Genomic DNA, 22,040 nt, shown 5'->3' with positions numbered 1-22,040 from the left:
AGTTTATGCTTGCTTCTATCCTGTGTTTGGTTAAGAATTCATATTCTACTCTTAGCTGCAAAGGTATATAATATGATGTTCTTCTCATTTTTAATGGCGTGATTTTTAATATTAACATCTTGTATCCATTTTTAATTCATTGTAGAATATGGTATAAGATGTTAGCCTAATTTCTGCCAAAACATTCTGTTTTTCTAAAAATTCTTATGAAATAGGAAATTCTTTCTGAAGCAATTTATGTTTTCAGGTTTATCATATGCTGGGCCATTGATTTCCATTGTTTCTGATTCTTCACTGTCAAGTCTCTATTTCTCTATTTGTTTAACTAGTACAAAACAGCTTAGATGATTGACATCTTATATAGTTGGAGAACTGCAAGTACTATTCGCCCTTCATTCTTTTTTGTTTGGGGGGGAGGGCAGTGAGGGTTAAGTGACTTACCCAGGGTCACACAGTTAATAAATGTCAAGTGTCTGAGGTCAGATTTGAACTCAGGTCCTCCTGAATCCAGGGCCAGTGCTTTCTCTGCTATGCCATCTAGCCGCCCCTCTCCCTTTTCTCATTATTTCCCTTGGTGTCCTAGATCTTTTGTTCCTCACAGTGAATTTAGTTATTATTTTATTTTGCTCTGTAAAATATCCCTATGGTAGGATTATTTAGTGGGATTATTATTTATATTATATTGGCACAGCCCAGCCATGAGCACTGAATATTCTTCTAACTATTAAAATTGTTCCTTATTTCTTTAAGGAACATTTTTAATTGGATCTATGCAAGAATTGAGTGTGCTTCAGTAAACTGACTAGCAAATATTTTATGTCTTTTCTAGTTACTTTGACTGGGATTTTCCTTCCTATTAATGCCTCTGAGATTTTGTTAATTTTTTTTTTTGCATTCATTTTGTAGCCTGCAACTTTGCTGAAGCTATTGTCACAATTAATTTCTTGACTGATCTATAGATGTTTTCTAGGTAAAACATCACATGATCAACAAACAATAATAGCTAGCATTTATATGATGTTTTAAGGTTTGCAAAGTGCTTTACAAATACCTCACTCTATCATCACAACTCTTAGAGGGAGATATTTTTATCATTTCCTTTTTTCAGATGAGAAAACTGAGTCAGACAGAAGGCACTGACTTGCCTGGGTCACACAGCTAAGGGTCTGAGGCCAGATTTGAACTCTGGTCTAGTGGTCTTCCACTGTACCACCTAATAGGGATAGCTTTGTCTCTTCATTGCCTACTTTTACTCATTTTATTTCATTATGTTACCTTAATGCAATTGCTCACATTTCTAGAACTATATCAAATGATGGTAAGGAAAGGGCATAACCTCCTATATTTACTAAGAAAACTTCTATTATATCCCCATTGAATATGATGCTTGCTTTTGGTTTCAAATAGGCATTATAAGGGGCAGCTAGGTGGCACAGTGGATAGATTCAGGAAGGATTCAGGAAGACCTGAGTTCAAATCCGACCTCAGACACATGACACTTACTAGCTGTGTGACCCTGGGCAAGTCATTTAACCCTCATTCCCCTGCCAAAAAAAAAAAATAGGCATTATGGTATTAAAGATTGCTCTATACATATGCTTTGTATAGCTGTTAACAATTGGCAAAGATGACAAAAAAATGGGAAGAGTCAATGTTGGAGGGGTTATGAAAAGACAGGCATACTAATACATTGTTGGTAAAGCTGTGAATTAGTATAACCATTCAAGAAATAAACTTGGAGTTACGCAAAGTAGCTAGAGTATTCATGCTCTTTAATTCATAGATTTCACTGCTAGACACTAGAGGCCATTAATAGGAAGAAAATCTCTGTATATTTATAGCTCGCAATATATACATATTTTTATATATGTTTATACTAAAATATTTACAACAGTAGATTTTGTGGCAGGAAAGAACTGGAAACAAAGTAGATGCCCATCCATTGGGGAACTGCTAAACAAATTGTGGCAGATGAAAATAATAAAATATTACTTTGCTGTAAAAAACACCCGAAGCATGATAAATTCAGAGAATCCTAGAAAGATTAATATGAACTGATACAGAGTGAAGTAAGAAGAGCCAAGAAAACAATATACATGATACTGAATCAATGTAAATAAAAGGAAATGTAAAATATTTGAAAAGAAATATTGACAAATTATAAAAAATAAACTTGGCCCCAAAGAGGAGATATGAGAAGACCTTTACCCATAATCCTTTGCAGAGGTAAAGTAGGGGAGGAGGAACTCCCCAATGTGTGACACATTGCACACAATGTACATTTTTTCCCAAAATACTGATTGGTTTTAGTATTTTTCTCTTCTCCTTTTATAAAAATTCCTTCTTAAAGGAAATTGTTCTCTAGGAAAGGGCAAAAGGAGGGATACAGGGGAAATCTAAGTGATATAAAATATATCAATAAAAATCCATATTTGTATCCACAGTGAATGGAAAAGTGTCTGGCCCACCATAAGGCAGCTAGGTGGCACCACAATAGATAAAATATTGGTCCTAGAGTCACGATGACCAGAGTTCAAATCCTGCCTTCCATGCTTACTAAAATGGGGATAAAAATAGCACCAATCTCCCACAGTTCTTTTTGTGTGTGTGTGAGGCAATTGAGGTTAAGTGACTTGCCCAAGGTCACACAGCTAGTAAGTGTTAAGTGTCTGAGGCTGGATTTGAACTCAGGTACTCCTGACTCCAGGGCCGGTTCTCTATCCACTGCGACACCTAGCTGCCCCTCCCACAGTTCTTATAAATATTAAATGAGATAATATTTGTAAGGCACTTTGCAAACTGATAATACTTATAAAGCACTATGTGAATGTTGGCTGTTATTCTTAATAATCTTTCTCTTTCATTCATTAATTGTCCAAAGCAATAACTGATATTTCTATACCACTTCTCTGTTATTAAAATTCTTTACCTCTATTATCTATTTGAGCCTCAAAGCAACACCATGAGGTAAGCAGTACAACTATTATCCTCCTTTCACAACAAAAGGAAACTGAGGCCCCAAGAAAGGAAGTGATTTGCCCACACTACCAAAGCTAGCATGTGGCAGAGCCAGGATTAAACTCAGCTCCTATGGAGGAGACAATACAACACAGTTAAAAATCTGTTGGTTTTGAAGTCAAAAGACCTGAGTTCAAATCCCCACTTTGCCAGTGACCTGTATTAACTTAGCAAAATGCTGCCATTCTCTGGGATTCATTTGCCTCGTCTGTAAAATGCCCTCCAGAGTCCCTTCATCTCTAAATCTGGGTTCCTGTTATTCCAAAACCATAGGTCTTTCTATCATACCACAGCTGAATGGCATAGTGACTACAGTGCTGAAGACAGTCATGAAGATCTGAGTTTGAATTCTGCCACTGAAACCTAATGGCTATGTGACCCTGGGGTCATGCATGAGCATTCTCAGCCTGTTTCCTCAGACATAAAATAAGGATAACAGGAGCACCTGCCTCACAGGAATTTTACAAGGATCATACGAGAGAAAGCTTGTAAAGTGCTTTGCAAATTTGAAAGCACTGTATAAATTTTCACTACTACTACTACTACTACTACTACTACTACTACTACTGCTACTACTACCACCTCCTATATTTCTTTACTGGCCTTCCTGTAGAGATCCTGGCCCAGGATGTCCAATGTTACCTCCAGGTCAATTAGACCCACTTCAGCCAACCTCAGGATTGCGTCAAGACATAGCTGTGGGGAAGTCACTTCCTTTTTCTGTTACCTCTGTTTTTCCCTCTGCAAAATGGGTGTGACTTGCTCCCTGGAGCTTTTGGGAATCCTGACTGATCTTGGTGATTTCTAAGCACTTAGAAAACAGCTAAAAAGTAGTCCAGAGGTCAAGGTGTAGACCAACGTCTCTAGGATGGCTCATCATGACTCCGTAAATTACACTGGAAAAGTTAGAGCTCTCAGACTGAAGGGAAAAGGGCAAAGGGTGCCCCCTCCTGCCCTCCGCTGGGGCCTCCCTACAATGGCCCCATTGTGCAGTCCTCAATAGGCGGCTCTGTCTCAGTGGCAATAATGTTATTTTGTGTTGCTGACGTGGTTTCCCCACCCCCATTTTTCAATGAGCCACATTTAGCGTGCTCCAGGGTGTGAGCAACATCACACTACGGGAGGGGACAGGGCTCCCAGTGACACCTGGTGCAAGGATCTCTCTCTTTTCACAGCCACTGAACTGGGGACCCTGTCTCCAAGGATCTCTTCATTACCAACCCCAACAGCCTCTTCTCCAGCCTCATTCTTCTCGACTTCTCTGCACCATTTGCCAACACTCACTCCTTCTCAATAACCAGGATTTCATGATCCTGTTCCATCCTGGTATTCTGTGGTGCTGGCACCAGAATTAATAGCTAAAACTGAGCCCTGCCCACAAGCAGCTTAGAGTCCAATAAATCACTACATCTCAGGGAGGAGGCCCTAAAAGGCAGCCCTCTTTCCACCTGTCTGACCAATTCCTTCTTTGCAGGTTGGCCATCCATGCCCCAAGCCCTACATAAGGGTGAACCCCAAGGCTCCCTCTTCTGTCCTGGTGATCTCATCAGCTCCCACAGGTTCAACTGTCCCCCTACACAGTGGACTCCAAGGGCACAATATCCAGCCATAATCTCTCACCCAAGCTCCAGATCGACATCACCAACAGCTTACTGGACATCACCATCTGAATGTCCCAGAGCAAAATTCAACATGTCCAAGTTGGAATTCATCAGTGGACAGAACACTGGTCCTGGGAGTCAGGAAGAATTGAGTTCCAATCTAGCCTCAGATGCTTATCACCTGTGTGACTCTGAGCAAGTCCTTTAATCTCTGTGGGCCTCAGTTTCCTTGATTGTAAAATGGGAATAATAATAGTACCTACCTCAAAGGGCTGTTATGAGGATCAGATGAGAATATCTTTAGAGAGCTCTTATCACAGGGCCTGACACGGGGTAGATGCTTTATCCATTCTCGTTTCCTTCTTAGCTAAAGTCACTCTTGCTACTCACTTCCCTCACCACCATTCACTTAGTCACAAAGGTTCACAACTTCAGTCATCCTCAACTCTTCCCTCTTCCTCCCCACCCACTGCCATCGGCTTTGAGATCTGGCTCCTTCTCCATCCTCAGTTCCTGCTACCACCACAGCTGCCCTAGTTCAGCCTCTCGTTACTTCTTTACTGGACTAGGCAAACAGCCTCCCACTTGGTCTTCCTGCCTCCAGACCCAGCCACCAAAATGATCTTCCCCAAGATTGAGCCTGCCCACATCCCTCCTCTTCTCAGGAGGCCTAACGGGCTCCCCACTGTCATTAGAATGAAGAGCTAACCTCTTTGCTTGGCATCTAAAGCCCTTTCTGGTCAGGCTCCAAGCTGTTTCCAGGCTGATGACACATTCCTTCCCCTCACAAACTCTGTGCCCTGGGCCAGGCTGGCCGACTCCCGCTTCTCTGCACACACCCAATAGTCTGCCTCCTGCCTTCAGGCCTTTACCACGGGCACCGGCAATGCCTTCCCTCCTCTCCCCAACACCTTAGACCCACTCCCAGCTCACTTCAAATAGAAACTCAATTGTCAAGAACACCCCCCTCAACCCAACCCATCCCAGAACACTGGGTATTTATTCTAAATCCCTCCTACGTTTATTTTATTTTTACATACAGGCTGTATTCCCCAGGAGAAGATCAATCAATCAATCAATCAACATTCATTAAGCACCTACTCTGTGCCAGAGATGCAAAAAGAGGCAAAAGACAGTCCCTGCCCTCAATATAAACTAACCAAGGGCAGGGACCATCTCATTTGTGTCCTTGTATGCCCCTGCATAGCGGTGCCTGACTGGTTGTTATTGGTCAGTCATTTCAGTTGAGTCCAACTCTTTGTAACTCCATTTGGGGTTTTCTTGGCAAAGATACTGAATTGGTTTACCATTTCCTTCTCCAGCTCATTTGACACATAAGGAAACTGAGGTAAGCGGGATCAAGTAACTTGCCCAGGGCCATGCAGCTAGTAATTGTCTGAGTTCATATTTGAGTCTTCCTGACTCCAGACCTAGCACTACACCGCCGAGCTCAGGGGCAGGCCTCAAGATACCATACTGGTTCATCAATGTATGCCAATGTGTGGCCAGCAACTTTCTGGGTGTTCTCAATATAACAGCCTGATTCCACAGCCCACATGAAAATGCAATCATAGTCTGCAGGCCCAGCCAAGACCATAAGTCTCCTCTTTCACTTCCCCTTCATGGCTGGGAGCTCAGTCGGAGTTTCCCGGGCTTTGAAGTCACCTATCCCCTCCCCTTGGACCCTTGTTCTCAGTCCGAGGCCCAGCCTGCTCCCTCCAGGAGGAACTCAAAGAGACTGGAAGCAGCACAACTTCCCCTGATTTTGGAAGAAGACAGTGACGATAATAATAGGAAAAGGGCTAGGCTTAGGAAGTAGGCCCGTGATTTCTCTGAAATGGGGAACCTCCCTGTGAGGAAACATCCTCACTTAACATAGGTCAGCATCTCCTCTGAAACGTACACTCTTGAGCAGGGGTTCTTAACTCTATCTGTGAATGACCCAGATGAGCTGTGTGACCCTAGACAAGTCACTGACCTGACGGTCTAGTGAAGCCAATGGACCCCTTTCTTGGATGAATGCTTTTAAATATGTTTTATATGTTTAAAGCATATAATTAATGATGCGTGTTATGTGCAATTAATTATAATATAAAATATATACATATATATAAATATAATACACAGGCCTAAAAGATGAACCCTTTCCCTTGGCACAATGACACTACTATCAGTTTAGGGGCCCTGGGTAAGAACCTCTTTCTTAGAGGCTCATCTGAACCACGATGCCAACATGGGCTCTGTGGAGAGACTCGGCCCTGAGTCTCCCTGGCTTTGGGACTTTCTTTCTAACCACTGAGCCGAGCTAATAATAAGTCAAAGGATGAGAAAGAGTTGAGAAGTGGGAGAAAGAAGTGGCAGTTTGATTAGAGGAACAGAGAATGAAGATAAAGAGGCCTGTCCCAGAAAGCACCCACAAAGAGGAAGACCCCACCGTGGCATTTCAAAAAAGCTTGAAAGAAAATGTGTGTGTATCCTCAGAGAAGGCTAATCAGCGACAAATCTGGGCCAAGACTTTCTCTTGAGCTCCCAGGATCTTAGGAAGAAGATTACACAGGCTTTGGACTTGCAGGGCCCTTAGAAGCCACCTGGCCAACTCCTGCATTTTACAGATGAGGGAACTGAGGCACCAAGAGGCTGTGATTTACCCAGGGTCATACAGGTGGGAAGCAGTCCACTGGGCATTCAAACTCAGGCCCCTTGACTCCAAACCCAGTGCTGCAAGCACTGAACTCCACTAGGTTCTGCCTCGGTGTATCTTCCCACAGTCCCAAGTCAGGTGTAAAAGAGACCACCCTTGAGAGAAGGGGCTGGAGGACTGAATCCGATTCAAGGGTTCATCAAGGGTCTGAAGTCCACAGCATAAGGGGATCAGCTGAAGGCATTGGGGATATTGGGTCCAGAAGAGAAGACGCAGGGGAGAGGGAGGGATATTCAAGTATTTCTGGGGCTGTCTTGATGCCCAGGAGCAATGGGTGGAAGCTTCACAGCCTCAGATTTGGATTAGATGCCCAAACCTCCCAACTAGAAGAGCTGGGGTGGGTGAGAGCTCCCTGCTGAGGGGCTAGAGGGGTCAGATGGAATTTCAAAGAACTAGGCCACACCTGGGGTTCCAGCTACCAGGGCCCAGGGCACACAGCAACACCTAGAAACAGGGAGAAGTTAGGCAGGAGGGCTTGACCAAGCAGACCATCCCTGACTGTCAGATTGAGGATGGGAAGAGGTGGAGGGAAGACCAGGCCCAAGAAGGCTCCTGACCACCAATCCTACTGGGCAAGTGCTTCTGGCAAAGCCAGCATATTGGCCTTCTCCCTCTGCCGGACTAGCCAGGGGTGTGGTCAGCCCATCAAGGGCAGTGTGGGGGCTGGAGGAGGTGGGGCTTAATTACTTTTCAGAAACCAAGCTGTGGGGCAGCTAGGTGGCACAGTAGATAAGGCACCAGCCCTGGATTCAGGAGGACCTGAGTTCAAATCCAGCCTCAGACCCTTGATACTTACTAGCTATGTGACCCTGGGCAAGTCACTCAACCCCAATTGCCTTACAAAAAAGAAAAAGAAAAGAAACCAAGCTGTTAGGTCAAATAACAGGCTGGGCAGAAGGGGATATGATTCACCCATCTCCTCATCCCTCCCAGTCCCTTCCAACCATGTCCTTCCATGTCCTGAGGCCTCTCCTCACTTCTGACCGCCTGTGTTCTCTGTTCTGTGTTCTAAGGCCCCTCCAGCTCTGATCTTCGATGTTCTAAGGATTCTGCAGCTCTGGCATTCTATGTTCTAAGGTCCTTCGCCCCTCTGACAGTCTATTTCGAAAGCCCCTCCAGCCCTGATGGCCCACGTCCCAAGGCCCCTTTCCAGGCAGGGCTTCCAACAGTTCTACAATTCCAAGCTTACCCTTGGATTATTACAAGTGAAGACTAGTACTTGCTTTCTCTCCTCTTTTCCCGTTAATGTTCTCACATCTGCATCTGGTCAGCTCAGCTGGATGAGGAACTGGTCATGGCATGGTGCTAAGAACAAAAATCACCACCCAGCCACAATGAGGGACATGCCTGCCATCTGAGCCTCCCGACTGCCCTGTAAGGAGGGGCTGCAGGGATTGTTATCCCAATTTTACAAATAGGGAAACTGAGGTGAGGGGTTTGCCCAGAGTCACAGAGCTAGTACAGGCCTGAGACAGGGTTCATCACATTTTGCTGATGCCAGCTCCAACACTATGTCCATTATACCAGAGCCGATGGGCTAGGACAGTTTGCCCACCTCTGTGCTACATTACCCTAGTAAAACCAAAGGAACGGGTTCTTTCCTGATGTGGACCAGTTAGCAGCCAGTTATCCTCCATCCTGGGACTCTGATGATCCACAAAGGGGCCACGTGAGAGTATAAATGACCTCTGCCCATTACAGGGTTGGGGGAGGCAAATAGAAATGTCCAATTAATGGCATCTAGGTCAACAGAAACACCTTCCTACCCAAAGGACTGTATATTGAGAGTCTTGTATTTCTACTGAAGGCCTGTAGGTAGCCCTGCCCTACCCTGGCCCTCAGAAAGTCCCTTAGGTTCAATTCGTCTCTAACCCAGTCTAAAAAATGCTCCTGATTACTTCCAATGTCAATGGAGAAATAAGAACTCAAGAGTTCTTATTCCATGTCCCTTGTTCAATATTACTGTGTCTCATCCTCATTCCCAGAATGCTGTTAGCAGGGGGATGAGAGGAGACAGGTATCAAGATACTAAATTTAATATTTAATAACAAAGCTCCTGATAATTTAGAATGTTTTGTAAGAATCAAGGATCACAGGATCATGAAAAAAAAGACTGCCTTGTTCTGAAAATAATCCCAGCTGAATCACATATTTGTTTGAGGAAAACAAACCTCTAGCCTCCAAAAGATGACAAAAGGCCCTCTCTCACTATAGAAATTCACCAGAAAACCAGAGGCATCCTCCTTGGCCACTGGGAAAACTCACAGACCACCAGAAAATGCACCATGACAGGCCCCCTGGGGACAATATCCCACCCACCCCCCTTCCTCAGTAGCACTGACTAGACCAAAAGCCAACTCCCGGCTTTCTAGAAAGGAACCCCAAACAATGGAGACTTATCCTCAGACCACAATGGCACTTGCATGTTGTTAAAGGTCAGCTTGAAAATAAAACAAAGACTCGTCTTACTGATCATTGTGGTGCCTCCTGCCAGGGAGGCCTTTGTCCCTTGGAAGAAGTCATCAGCAGCCGTCATTCCTTGGTCTGGCATCTGGAAACGGGTATGCACATCGATGCCACCGGGCACCACCATCCTGGAATGGGCTTCAATGGTTTTCACCCCTCCGGGCACAATCAGGTTCTCACCTATTTGCCTGGATTAAACAGGGCTGGGTCAGTGTGGCTCATTGCAAAGAGTCATGAACACAAGTGTTAAGCAAATCAGGTGGTGCCTCACCTTCTCTGGGACATCCCTGGCCTCTGAAAGCACAACACCCTCCTGGGACCCAGATGTGGGTTAGCAGAATTCTGAGTTCATTTTCCTAAATTATTTGCTTTCCTTCCTAAAAAGATGCTTTGCCGTCCATAGGTGATCATGTTGTGATCATCACCTCCTCCCCAGAAAGCTGACCACTAGCCCTCCACTAGCCATAGCAAAAGTATTTACTCAAGTGACTTCCAACACACTGACGAAATCATAGATCTCTAGAAAGATTAAATATTTGTGACATCAAAACAGCACTAAAATGCTATCATAGAATAAGCTTAATTTTGCAGAAGGCCTCAGAGAATCCATCTGAAGGGGGAAGGTTATTAAAGAACCAACAAGGGACCTCATTTTAATAATAACTAACGTTTATATAGCTCCTTATTATGAGAGAGACACTATCCTAAAGACTTGGCAAACATCATCTCCTTTGATCCTCACAACAACCCGGGGAGTTAAGTGCTATTATTATCCCAATTTTACAGATGAGGAAGTTGAGGCAAACAGAGGTTAAATGACTTGTCCAGTCACACAGCTAGAAAATGTCAGAGGCCACATTTGAACTCAGGCCTTCCTGGCTCTAAACCCAGTGTTCTATCCACTGAGCCACCTAATCATTCTCTTTTACTGAAGAAGGATTTGAATCATGGACTGCCTTCCCTAAAAAAGATAGAGATAGACATACATACACATACACACACACATATAAAATTATATACATAATATGTAAACACAATAAATATTCAAGGGGCAACTAGGTGGCACAATAGATAGAACACCAGCCCTGGAGTCAGGAGGACCTGAGTTAGAATCCAGCCTCAGACACTTGACATTTACGAGCTGTGTGACCCTGGGCAAATCACTTAACCCCAATTGCCTCAAGCCAAAAAACAAAAACAAAAAAACCCCAAACAAATAAATAAATAAATATTCAAATAGATTTATATAATATGCAATGTCATATGTTATTTATATAATATATAGTGTATTTATACAATATATAGTATATGTGAATATATTCATAAATATATAAATAAGATAGAGTATATTTGTGTGAGTGTGTGTGTGTGTATGTGTAACAAGGCTACTGGGAATTTACAAAAAACGTCACTCAGTGGATTCAAATCAAGCTCTCCCATTCCCTAGCTATGTGATCTTAGCAAGGCATTTTCACTCTCTGGCCTCAGTTACCCTATTTGTAAAATCTGGTGGTTGGGTCAGATGGATTCTAAGGTTCCTTCCAGCTCTCTAGCTATGATCCCAGAAGCCCACCCACTGAAGAGGCAAGGAGATAGTGAATACAAGGTTGGCCTCCAATTCAGGAGATCTGGGTTTAAGGCCTGCCTCACTGACTGTATGACCCTGGATAAATCACTGATAACTCTCTGAGATTAGAATTTAACAGATAAGGCACAAATTACAGCACTTTGCACAGGGTGAGAGTTTAACAATTTTTTTCTCCTTTATTCATTCATTCATCTCAGAGTGGAGGGAGTTTCCCTTCCAGGAGCTCTCCCACACCAGTGAAATCCCCTAATCTGGACCTCCTTGCCAAAATAAAACTTTTCCCACACCATCTTGGACCTATGTTGGGTCTCAGTTTAATTCAGTGGTCCTCGTTCAATTCCTCCTCCCTGCACCTTTTCCAAAACCAGGGAGAAAATCAGGACAAGAGGCAGCTGGTGAGGCACCCAAGTCAGTCAGTAACAGAAACAAAAGCAGCCCCCTGCTGGGTGCGGAACCCCTCCTGCAGGGCTTGCTCCTTGAGGCCACAAAAGTTTAGAAAAAATACAAAGGCACTGCGTGGGCTGGGGAGAAGGCTGGGACAAGTGGGCAGTGTGAACCTCAAAAGAATCATGGATGTAATAACAAGCTTCCAAGACAGTGCTTCGCACAGTGCCTGGAACATAGTAGGTGCTTAATATTTACTGACCAGCCTGACTTCCACTTGGTGAATCAGAATGAGAGGTTCTCAAGGCTACCCCAACCCTGGCAATGTTCTGTTCCCCAGGGCAGGCTGTGCTGCTGGCCCTCGGTGAATGTTGGACACTAAGAAGATGTCATCTGTTGGAATGTTTGTCTCTAATCCGACAGATGTGCAGCTTCTGCAGGGTCATGTGAGCTACTCGGGATACAAGAAGAGGGGGAGGAGGGTAAGATGATACAGACATGTCCTCTGTCCTGGTGTGCACTAAACTGTCCCTAGAGCCAAGAGTACCCTGGAGGTACCACTGCCTCGTTGGTCTGTGTTTTTGCTTTTGTAACACAGTACCAGGTGCACACACAGCCAGCATAAGGGCAGTCTTCCAGGCTCCTTCCAAAATCAAGGATGAGCCCCCAAAGTGGCCGTTAGCAAAGATTTGTTTCCAGTGTCTCATAGCAATTAATTAGATGTCCTCCTCCTAGGAGTCCTGATTAAGAAAGCAGATGTGCTGAGCCAACAGAATCAGGCACATTCCAGACTCACAACCCCCGATTGAGCAAGTCACCCCAAAGCACCTCATTCCGAGGAAGCCTTTTGGACACTTAACATACCATAGGTTGAGTATTTGAATAAGAAATAAAGACACACTTTCAACCAAATTAAGAATACTTTACCTAGGAGTTCCCATACCCCAATCCCATAAGGAAGAAGGAACTGGGGGGTGCTAAACAGTCAAGAAAGCTCCCCCTCTGGTGAGCCCCACCTTCCCAGTGACCTATATTGTCTTCCAGCTTGCCCTGGTTGGGACTACTCTCTAAGAGGAAGAAAATGCAAACTGCTCGTTTGACTTTGAATTCTAAACCTTCCAAAACAGAATTTTTCAATTTCATTCTGTTACTTGTCAAAATGTGTTTGAAGGGGCAGCTAGGGAGCTCAGTGGATAAAGCATTGGCCCTGGATTCAGGAGGACCTGAGTTCAAATGTGGCCTCAGACTCCTGACACTTATTAGCTATGTGACCCTGGGCAAGTCACTTAACCCTCATTGCCCCAACCCCAAAAAAAAAAAAAAAGTGTTTGAAACAGGCCTCAGGTTGTTTGTTGTTCTGGATCTATTCTGATACTATATTCCCAGATACATCCTCTAAAGCCTCCCTGGGATGCTTCCTCTTGGTATGGAGGTGCATTCCTGGGGGCTATTCCGGTCCCTACCACACCAGCTGAGCTGGAAGGCCTTTGAGTAGAGTGTCTGTGGGCCTGAGGAGGCTCAACTACAATTTGGTCCATCACATGGTAAACGGTTGGACCAAAGATACTGTCAAAGGCCAGGCACCACATTTTAAAGTAGAGCAGAGTGCTTCTGAGTTGTATCAGCAGTGAGAGGACATGAACCAGCAAAACTGCACATCCTTCAAGGATTACAGTGACATATGAATGAATTTAGGGTTTAGATGGTAGAGTGGAGGGGCCGCTAGGTGGTACAGTGGATAAAGCACTGGCCCTGGATTCAGGAGTTCCTGAGTTCAAATCCGGCCTCAGACACTTGACACTTACTAGCTGTGTGACCCTGGGCAAGTCACTTAACCCCCATTGCCCCACAAAAAAAATTAATTAAAAAAAAAAAAAGATGGTAGAGTGGAAAGCGAACTGGATTTGGAGTCAAGGGAGGCAGAATTATAACTCTGAACCTAACTACCTATTTGACCTTCCACAAGTCTCTCTGGGCCCTCGGTTTCCTCATCTGTAAAACAAGAGAGTGGTGACTAGATAACCTTTAAGGTCCCTTCCAGATCAAGATCTAAGATCCTATTTTGAAAAATGTGGTATTGCGTGGCATCATAGAAAGAACATTGACTATAGGTACCCAAAGACCTGAGTTCAAATTCTGGCTCTTCTACTATTTTTGGAACCTTCACTTTAGCTCCCTTCCCAACACCCCTCCCCTATCCCAAATTTGTTCCCTCAATGGTAAAATGATGAGATTGGATGAGATGATCTCAAAGCACCCTAACACTTTGAAATGCTATGATAATATAATCCTAGCTAACAGGCAAGGTATAGTAGCATAAATGATACTGAAGTGAGTTAGGAAACTTGGGTTACCATCATCCCAGATTTTCTATGAACTTACTGTGTGGCCTTGGACAATCCACTTAAAACTCATCGGGTCTCCATTTCCTCATCTAAAACATTTTGATGGATTAGGACTGAATAAATTCCTATGGTCACACTTCCAGCTCTTAAAAGCTATTTGTAAACAGTTCTAAACAATGTATATACTCTCGGGAAGAATGTTACAAACACTGTCACTGTAATAGTGATTTTTTTTTTTGCTTCATTGTGTTTCTTTGCTGGTTGGTAACAGCAAAGAAATGTTCAGAAATGATTGCTATGTCAAAAACAAAAAAATCGTAAAATAAATAAAAATGGAAGTTATCATTGGCTAAACACGTACACACCCCATACTTACTTTATTAACCCATCTTCCATATAAATATCTGCATAGAAGGACTGATCATCATTCACGATCTTGCCACCCTTGATCAAGAGTCGATCACTCTAAAACAAGAGAAGGAACCAGTCAATATCATCTGGTTCACTCAGACTGGGAGGAAGGAAATGGGGAAACCTGTACGTTAGTCCCAGGTGATGCTGGAAAAAGCCAGTCAGGAAGCAAGTTCAGGCAGAGGGGTAAGGCTTCACTGGATCATCCATTTTCCCATGCAAAGCCAATGGCTTTTCCTAGATAAAAGACCTTTTTTTATTACTGTCATACCTGCAAGCTCATAAAAACAAACTCAAACAATTACCCATTGAAAGGCAGGGAAAACAGTTTCAGATGGAATAGATAATGGTTTTGCAGCAGATCCTTTTTTTTTTTTTACATTATTATTCACACCCACACATAGTAAAGTCACTTCTTGGCTAAATTTGAGTCAGTTACAGTCAGAAAAATTGACGAAAAGTCTGTTGCTATTGGTAACTCAACACAAACAAACTCATTTAATCCAGCTGTCCAAGGTTCCAAACCAGTGGGTCCTTTCTAATGAGACTTCTCTTCTAGGCAAATCGCAAAGTAGCAAAGGAGTAAGGAAGCCTCTTGGATTGTTTTTCTTAAGAGAGTTGATGACTGGATATTTTCAGGAGAGGAAATTCCCTCCACAATTCAGTTCATCACCTTCTCTAAAACTTAAGTGTCTAAGAGAGTTGCCTGGGGCACAGCAATGTTAAGTGACTTTGCCTAAGGTATCAAAGCCACTATATCTAACACTACACTTGAACCCAGGTCTCCCTGGCTTCCAGGACAGCTCTCCCATGCTGCCTGCCTGCCTCCACTGCCACTCCCACACCACACCCAGATAATTTAAGAACTACCAAATGGATGTGAAACAGAGATGAATCTATGGAAATGCAGAAGTGACAGCAAACATTTCCACCAGATTCCCCACTACAAAGGTCTGATTCCCCTTATCATGTCCTTGTCAGGTATTTGTATAGAATGTCGGTAAAAGCTATTCAGCAAGGTTGGGGAGGCTGGAAGAAAAGTAGAAGAATAGCATGACTCCCCCCCCCCAACTGTTCTCAATTAAATGCAAAATTAATATCACATGTTCACAAACATCTGACTATTATTTTGGATTAAATGGAAGCCGTGCAAGCCAAACCAGATCATGACATTTTATGGGACTGTAAGAAGTGCTCGTATTTTGGCTATCAATAGGATGGCCAAATGACAAATCCCTGACTTACTACAGGGCTCACAGATAGCAACTGTGACTCCATCACTCCCATCAATGTGGGCGCTACCTCCAAAGGTGCGGACCAAATGGCAGCCGGGTCTGCATACCTTAGATGCCATGTTCCCCAGAAAATCCACCCCTGGGGAGTTCCCTCACCTATAACATGTAAAGATGCAGAGCTTTGCATATGTGAAAGTGTATTTGGCTGAGCATATAAAAATGGGATCACAGGCCATCCTGGGTCTAGAGCTGGAAAGATCTAGTGCATCTAGTCCAAACTCTCCCCTTTACAAGTAAATGAGGAAACTGGGGTCCCAGAAGGATAAATGATTTACCCAAGATCCCACAGGTAAGTAAGCAGCAGTCAGGAATCAAACCCAGTAGACTTTCCTTGACACTGCAATAATTTTTTGGTGTGTGTTGGGGCAGAAGGGGATGTTTTGCCCACTCACTTTAGTCCAGAAAGTATTCTCACATTCCTCTCAGACTGTAAGCTAAATCTTACCTCCAGGAATCAGGGATCATGTCCTCAGTCAACCACTCCCTGAGGGACTACAGTATCAGAATGGCCATCCCTCCTAATTATCTGAGGCCCAATTCTCTGGAGGAACCACTCTTGGCCTCAGTTTCCTCATATGTAAAGTGAGGGGGTTGGACTAGGTAATAGCTGAACCCCTTTCCCCAGGGATATTCTGGAACCTCTTTAGCCTCCCTGGGCCCCAGTTTCTGCACATCGAAGAGGTCAGCTTCATGACCTCCAAGGTCCCTTCCAAGCACATCCAAGTTCAGCAGGCCTGTTCCTTATAATGCCTGCTCATTCTACAGGGATCATACAATACAAATGCTGTTGGGAGGGGCAAAGGGGAGGCTGGGTGGAGAATGGAAGAGAGGAGAAGGAATATGATTTTTGTTGTTGTTTTCTTATGAAAAATACCACTAAAGTGGCTTGTCATCCCCCCCTTTCCTTTTCAAACTCCATTTTGTTCACTTCTGAGGACCCCCTAAATGGGGTGCAGGCCTGCCTATCCGGCCCTCTGGCTACACAATGCCCCCACCCAACCAGCCCCTCCACCCCTGAGCTCTTCCAGTAAGGAACACTGAATGGTTTCCAGGAAAGCATTCCATGCAGACGCAGACGGGGGATGTGGGGGTAGGAATGACCATCCCTGGGTAGGGAAGCATCCAGTTCACACTTAGGCCAGCCTACAGAGACCTCACACCCAAATTCCATCCTTACATCCATCTGGTCCCCATCTCTTCTCCCCCTCCTTTCTCCCTGGAAGGAAAGAAGCCCGCGATGGGTGTGCCCTTTGGATTAGAGGAGCAAGACCGGCTGGCTGGGGAGCCCGGCCTCGGAAGGCGAGCTAAGGCCCCTTCAGGGAGAAAGGCCCAGAGCACAGAGCATCCTTCCGATGGGGACCAGTCCAAGGCCTTTCCCTCAGCCTCCTACACAGGAATTGGTCCGGGAGTGAAGAAAAACATAGAGTTACATAACAATGACTGCCCTCCCTGCGTCCCTCCCTCCCTCTCCCTCTTTTCCTCCCCCGGGGAGCTCACTCAGGGATGCACACCACAAGAGCTGGCAAGATTTTTCCAGGCGAGGACGATGGGGGCGGGGTAGGGGCAAAAATTCATCTCTGGGGCTCTAAACTCTCGCCGTGGATTTGTTTTTGTGATGATTTGTAAAAGGGGGGAGGGGAGGGGAGTGGAGGGGAGGGGAGGGGGAGGCGGCGGCGGCAGCAGCAGCAGCAGCAGCCGCAGCCGCAGCAGCAGCGGCGGTGGCGGCAGCATCCTCCCACCCTTTCTCATCATTGTTTTCTCCGGGGCTGGAGGGGACGGGAGCTCAAGGACCATCTGTTCTGTTCAGGCTCGGGAGCAGCGCCATTCCCTCCGGACAAATACTTAGGCGCTGTCCCCAGCTTCCTGCCGCTGCCGTTACAACGAAAGCCTCTTTGTATGAGCCAGCGGCACTGGCAGGCGGGCAAAGACAGGGCAGCTTCCTTCGCACTAGCGGGGGCAAAGCGGGGGAGGGGAGGGGAGGGGGGAGCCTCGGGAACCCAGGAGCCCCGCCAGATCACCAGCGCCAGGAGAGAGAGCGCCAAGCCCAGGGAGAAAAGACGGGGAGAGGGAACGGGAGAGGAAAAGAGAAGAGAGGGGATCGCGGAGAGGGGAGGAGGAGGAATGGGAGGAGAGAGGGAATGAAGGAGAAGAAACGGGGGGAGGAGAGAATGACGGGGGAGAAAAGCGAATGAGGGGGAGAGGAGAAATGGAGGAAGAAAGGAAATAAGGGGAGAGAGCTAATGAGGGGGAAGAGGGGATGGGGAGAAGAGAGATTGAGGAGGGCAAGAGGAGAGGGAAGACAAATAAGGGAGGGGGAGGGAGCACAAGGGAGGGAGGGGGGAGGAGGAGGAGGAAAAAGAGAGGGAGATGAGCAGGGAGAAGAGAGGGAAATGTGTAGGGAAAAGAGGAGAGAAGGATAAGAGGCAAAGGAGAGGGACCTGGGGGAGAAAAAACGAGGTAATTAGGGACAGGGAAAAGAGGTAACAAAAACATGTCGCCGAGGGGAAGGGAGGGGGGGGGCCCACACCAATAGATCCTCAGAGACCTGGCTCTGCATCATTCTTCCTTAGCTCCTACACACACGTTCTGGGATGGACCCCCCCCCCCTTCATCCCTCTTCTGTCATGATTTCTCTGCCTCCCTCCCCACCACCCACCCCGCCCCGTACACACACCCTTCTTTCTCTGGAGAGTAGGATGAAGGGGAGGAGGAAGGTTGACACCTTTTCTTGGGGCGGGAGGGGGGGGGCAAGCTGGCTGCGCTCCTCGCATCTCTCCCTGCACGGGGCCCCACATCGCCCCACTGCAGCCCCGGCCGGAGCCTAGGCACCCTGAGCTGGACATCCCTCCGCTTGGACCATCGGCTCAAGCAGGGGCTGGAGCATCCCTGCCTGCCCCTGGCCACGAAGGGCCGTCTGGCCGGAAAGCAAGAAACCTTAATTCAATTAGGTTCCGTGTTTAAAGCCTTTGCTCACTTGCGGATTAATCCTGGGGAGCAAATTAAGCTCTTCCTTCGCGCCCGCCCTTCCCTCCAAATCTCTTCGCATCGCCTGCTGCACAAAGGGCGCCTTTTCCCCGGACACCAAACTCACCGTGATGCGCGGAATGTTTTTCTTCCCCTGATAAGACATCGCTCTCTCGCTTGGGGACCAGAGACTGCAAGGAACTGCCCGCTTGGATGGCCAGGGGTGTCCAAAAGGGAGCCTGGCTCTCGGCAGGATGCAGGAACGAGCAAGCTGGTCCTGAGGCTGCTAGCTAATGGCAGAAACGGGGAGCAACTGCAACCCCGCGGTCTGGCTGTCTCTCTTTCTTCCTCTGCTCCAAGCCCAGCCCCGGCTTAGAGCAAAAAAAAAAAAGAGAGAGCGAACGAGAGAGAGGGAGAGATTGGGGGGGGGGGGGGCGGGCAAAGAGACAGCAATAAAAGCCAGGCTTCCAGGCGGATGCCTCAGCGCATGCGCCACCAACCACTCCCTTTCCTCCTCGGCAAAACCATCCGCTTCGGTGAAGGCGGGCGCTGATTGGCTGAAGCGTAAGGGATATGCAAATGACCATGCTAGTGGTGCAATGAGGGGCTGGGCCCAGAAGCTGATCGAGGGCCGGGGTTGGGGCGGCCGGGGAGTAGGGTTCGCGCCAGCTGCAGCAGCTGCTACTGCCGCTGCCGCTGCCGCCGCCGCCGCCGCCGCCGCCGCCGCTGCCGCGCTCCCGCCATCCCGCCATCCCGTAGCCCTGCAGCTGCAGCAGTGCCAAAGACAGAATCTGCAGAGCCCTGGGAGGGGAGGCTCTTGCCAAGAAGGGGGGGAAGGGCGGGGTGGTACTGGTGCACAAATGCATGCCGTGAACGGGCACACGCACATGCACGCCCCTGCCGGGAGGTTGCAGCTCCCGGCCGTTCCAGTCCTGGTCCCCGCGTGGGGTGACTGCCGCAGACCAATGGCTTGGGCGGGCGGTTGCAGGAGGGGCCGCAGCTAGCGAGCCGTCCTCCCGCCCTTCCGGGAAGGCTCGCTCCCAGGGCCGGAGCCGCCCTGAGGGGAAGGGACCTGGGCACGAGCTGTGGGGGAGCGTTGCAGCAGCAGCCGCGCCACGCCCTGCGCTCTGCGGAGCCGGGAGCCCCTGCCTGCGCGGGGATGCTGCGGCTGGCTACGGCGCACTAACTCTGGGCACTGTAGGGAGCATCCAGGGAGGGCGGGGCTGCTCCGCAAACTGTCGGCGGCGGGGGTGGGGGTTGGGGGGCGAGGAGGCAGAAAATACAAAGTGGGAGGAGAGGAGGGAGGAGAGGGGAGCGCCGACTCCCAGGCAGCGGTTGCTTGGCAGCTGCATATAAAAGAAGACGAGGTCCTATTGAGCCTGGGGGAGAGTGACATGCGGGGGGAGGGGGGCTGCAGCCCGAGTGGAAGGGCCTGCTTGAGATGCTGCTGCAGGAAATGCCCACAGCCCCACTTAAGGACTTGGGCCTTCCCAGGACCAGAGCCCTCCCGACATGCTAGGGTAGCCCCTCCCATACCCACAGTTATTTATTGGAAGGAACCTGAGGGATCATCCAGCCCCAACCTGCCTTATTGAAGAGAAAACGGGCCAGCAACGGACAATGACTTACCTAAGGTCACACAGCTAGCTGGGATTGCAATCCAGGGCCTTTGTGGCACCATGGAAAGGGGAATGGATTTTAAGTCAGAAGCCCGAGGCCCAAATCCTGCCTCTGACAATGAGTCCTCCTCCCAGCAGCCATCCCAAAAGATAGAAACCGAGAGAAGGAGCTGGGAGAAGGCAAGGTACCCAAGGAGGAAAGGGGAGTGTTTGTCACCCCCGTTTGCAAGCTAGGGAACAAGACAAAGCAAGGAACCTCAGCCCCACTCAAGATCAGAAGGGGAATCTGTCTGACCCCCAGACACCAAGATTTTTGCATGGCCACCTCTGGTGACCCGGCTAGGGAAGCAACTTTAGGCACATTGAGGTTAGGTGTGAGGTGTTAGGTTCCATTCATACTGTCTTAAGCCTCTTGCCATTCCCCCCAGCCCCCAAGAAAGAGGCTGGAGAAGGAAGGAAGGACAATAAGAAGGCCTAGTCCAAACGGGACTGTCCTCCCTCCTTGGAGATAGTGAGGCAGCCTGGGATAGTGAACAGAGGCCTGGCTTTGGAACCAGAGGACCTGGGTTCAGATCCAGACCCTGCTACTTCTGCCTGTGAGACCTTGGATAAATTATTTAACCACCCATCAGTTTCCTCATCTGTAAAATGAGGGGTTCGGATCAGCTGGCCTCTAAGGTCCCACTTCTAAAGCTCTGAGTCTATGATTTAATTCAACCCTTTGGGTGGCATGACATAAATCAGGATGCCTGGAAATGGCCCTGGATGTTTAAGGCAATTGAGGTTAAGTGACTTGCCCAGGTTCACACAGCTACTAAGTATCTGAGTTGAGATTTGAACTCAGGTCCTCCTACTCCAGGACCAGTGCTTTATCCACTGCACCACCTAGCTGCCCTTACATTGGCAGTACTGTGACTAGGAAATGTAAGGAGTAAACTCAACTTGGGAAGGGAGGTGGGGTTGAGAACAGATATTTTTAACATCAGGATACAAGACCCATGAGACTAGGTTCCCCAAAAAACTGACCAGTGGGGGAAGGCAGCTGCAGATAAAGGCCACAAAATGGCCTTCTATTGCTTCTGTAGAAAGCCATAGAAGTAGGAGTAGGGTGGGGAAGAGCTGTAGTAGACAAAGGAAAACTCACCTGACATTTCTGGATAGGTACCTGCAACACGGATGCTGATCCCCAGGGAATGGAGCCATCACTAGAGTTAATTATCACTCCCCCTTGGATGTCAGCACCCTGGAAAAAGTCCTGGTCACCTGGCCTAGTTACAGCTCGGTACATAGACTGGCATGTCTATACATACTTATGATAATAGTATCTATATAATAATTATTGTCTATAGATTGTGTATGTTCAATATTTTATTCAATATTGTATATTCTATGTAGAAAATATATCATGTTATCTATATAATAATTATTATATAGATTATAATTTTATACACACATATATCCATCTTTTCATCGAATTGCCTGCATCATCTGCCCTGGCCTGTTGGGTCGCACAACCTTCCCCAACTGAAATCTTATAGTCAGTTTCTACCCTCCCACTAGAAGCCTGTCTTCCCCCAGCACAAGTGTAGCCAATATGGGAAAAGAAGAAGAAAAAAGAATCCTCCTTTTAATTAGCGAGTCCATGATT

At 47.0% G+C, this 22,040-nt stretch overlaps 1 protein-coding gene across 2 annotated transcripts in view; it reads right to left on the bottom strand.

Moving 5' to 3' along the window:
- Positions 1-22,040, bottom strand: part of DPYSL2 (dihydropyrimidinase like 2) — a 144,732-nt gene that overhangs the window by 78,574 nt on the left and 44,118 nt on the right. Inside the window, exons 1-3 of one of the 2 annotated variants that reach the window (XM_043981365.1) lie at positions 18,901-19,205; positions 14,480-14,568; positions 9,790-9,974 (exon numbers count right to left, since the gene is read on the bottom strand). In XM_043981365.1, the coding sequence (XP_043837300.1) occupies positions 9,790-9,974; positions 14,480-14,568; positions 18,901-18,939 (313 nt within the window). In that variant the 5' untranslated portion in view covers positions 18,940-19,205. Of the gene's footprint in view, positions 1-9,789; positions 9,975-14,479; positions 14,569-18,900; positions 19,206-22,040 lie in introns of those variants that run through there. The other variant, XM_043981364.1, reaches the window with a different exon arrangement.

Source organism: Dromiciops gliroides, chromosome 2 (genome assembly GCF_019393635.1).
Source record: "Dromiciops gliroides isolate mDroGli1 chromosome 2, mDroGli1.pri, whole genome shotgun sequence".
In the NCBI taxonomy this organism is placed as follows: Eukaryota; Metazoa; Chordata; class Mammalia; order Microbiotheria; family Microbiotheriidae; genus Dromiciops; species Dromiciops gliroides.
The sequence above is the reverse complement of the archived record's forward strand: the minus strand, read 5'-3'. Positions and strand labels throughout refer to the sequence as shown.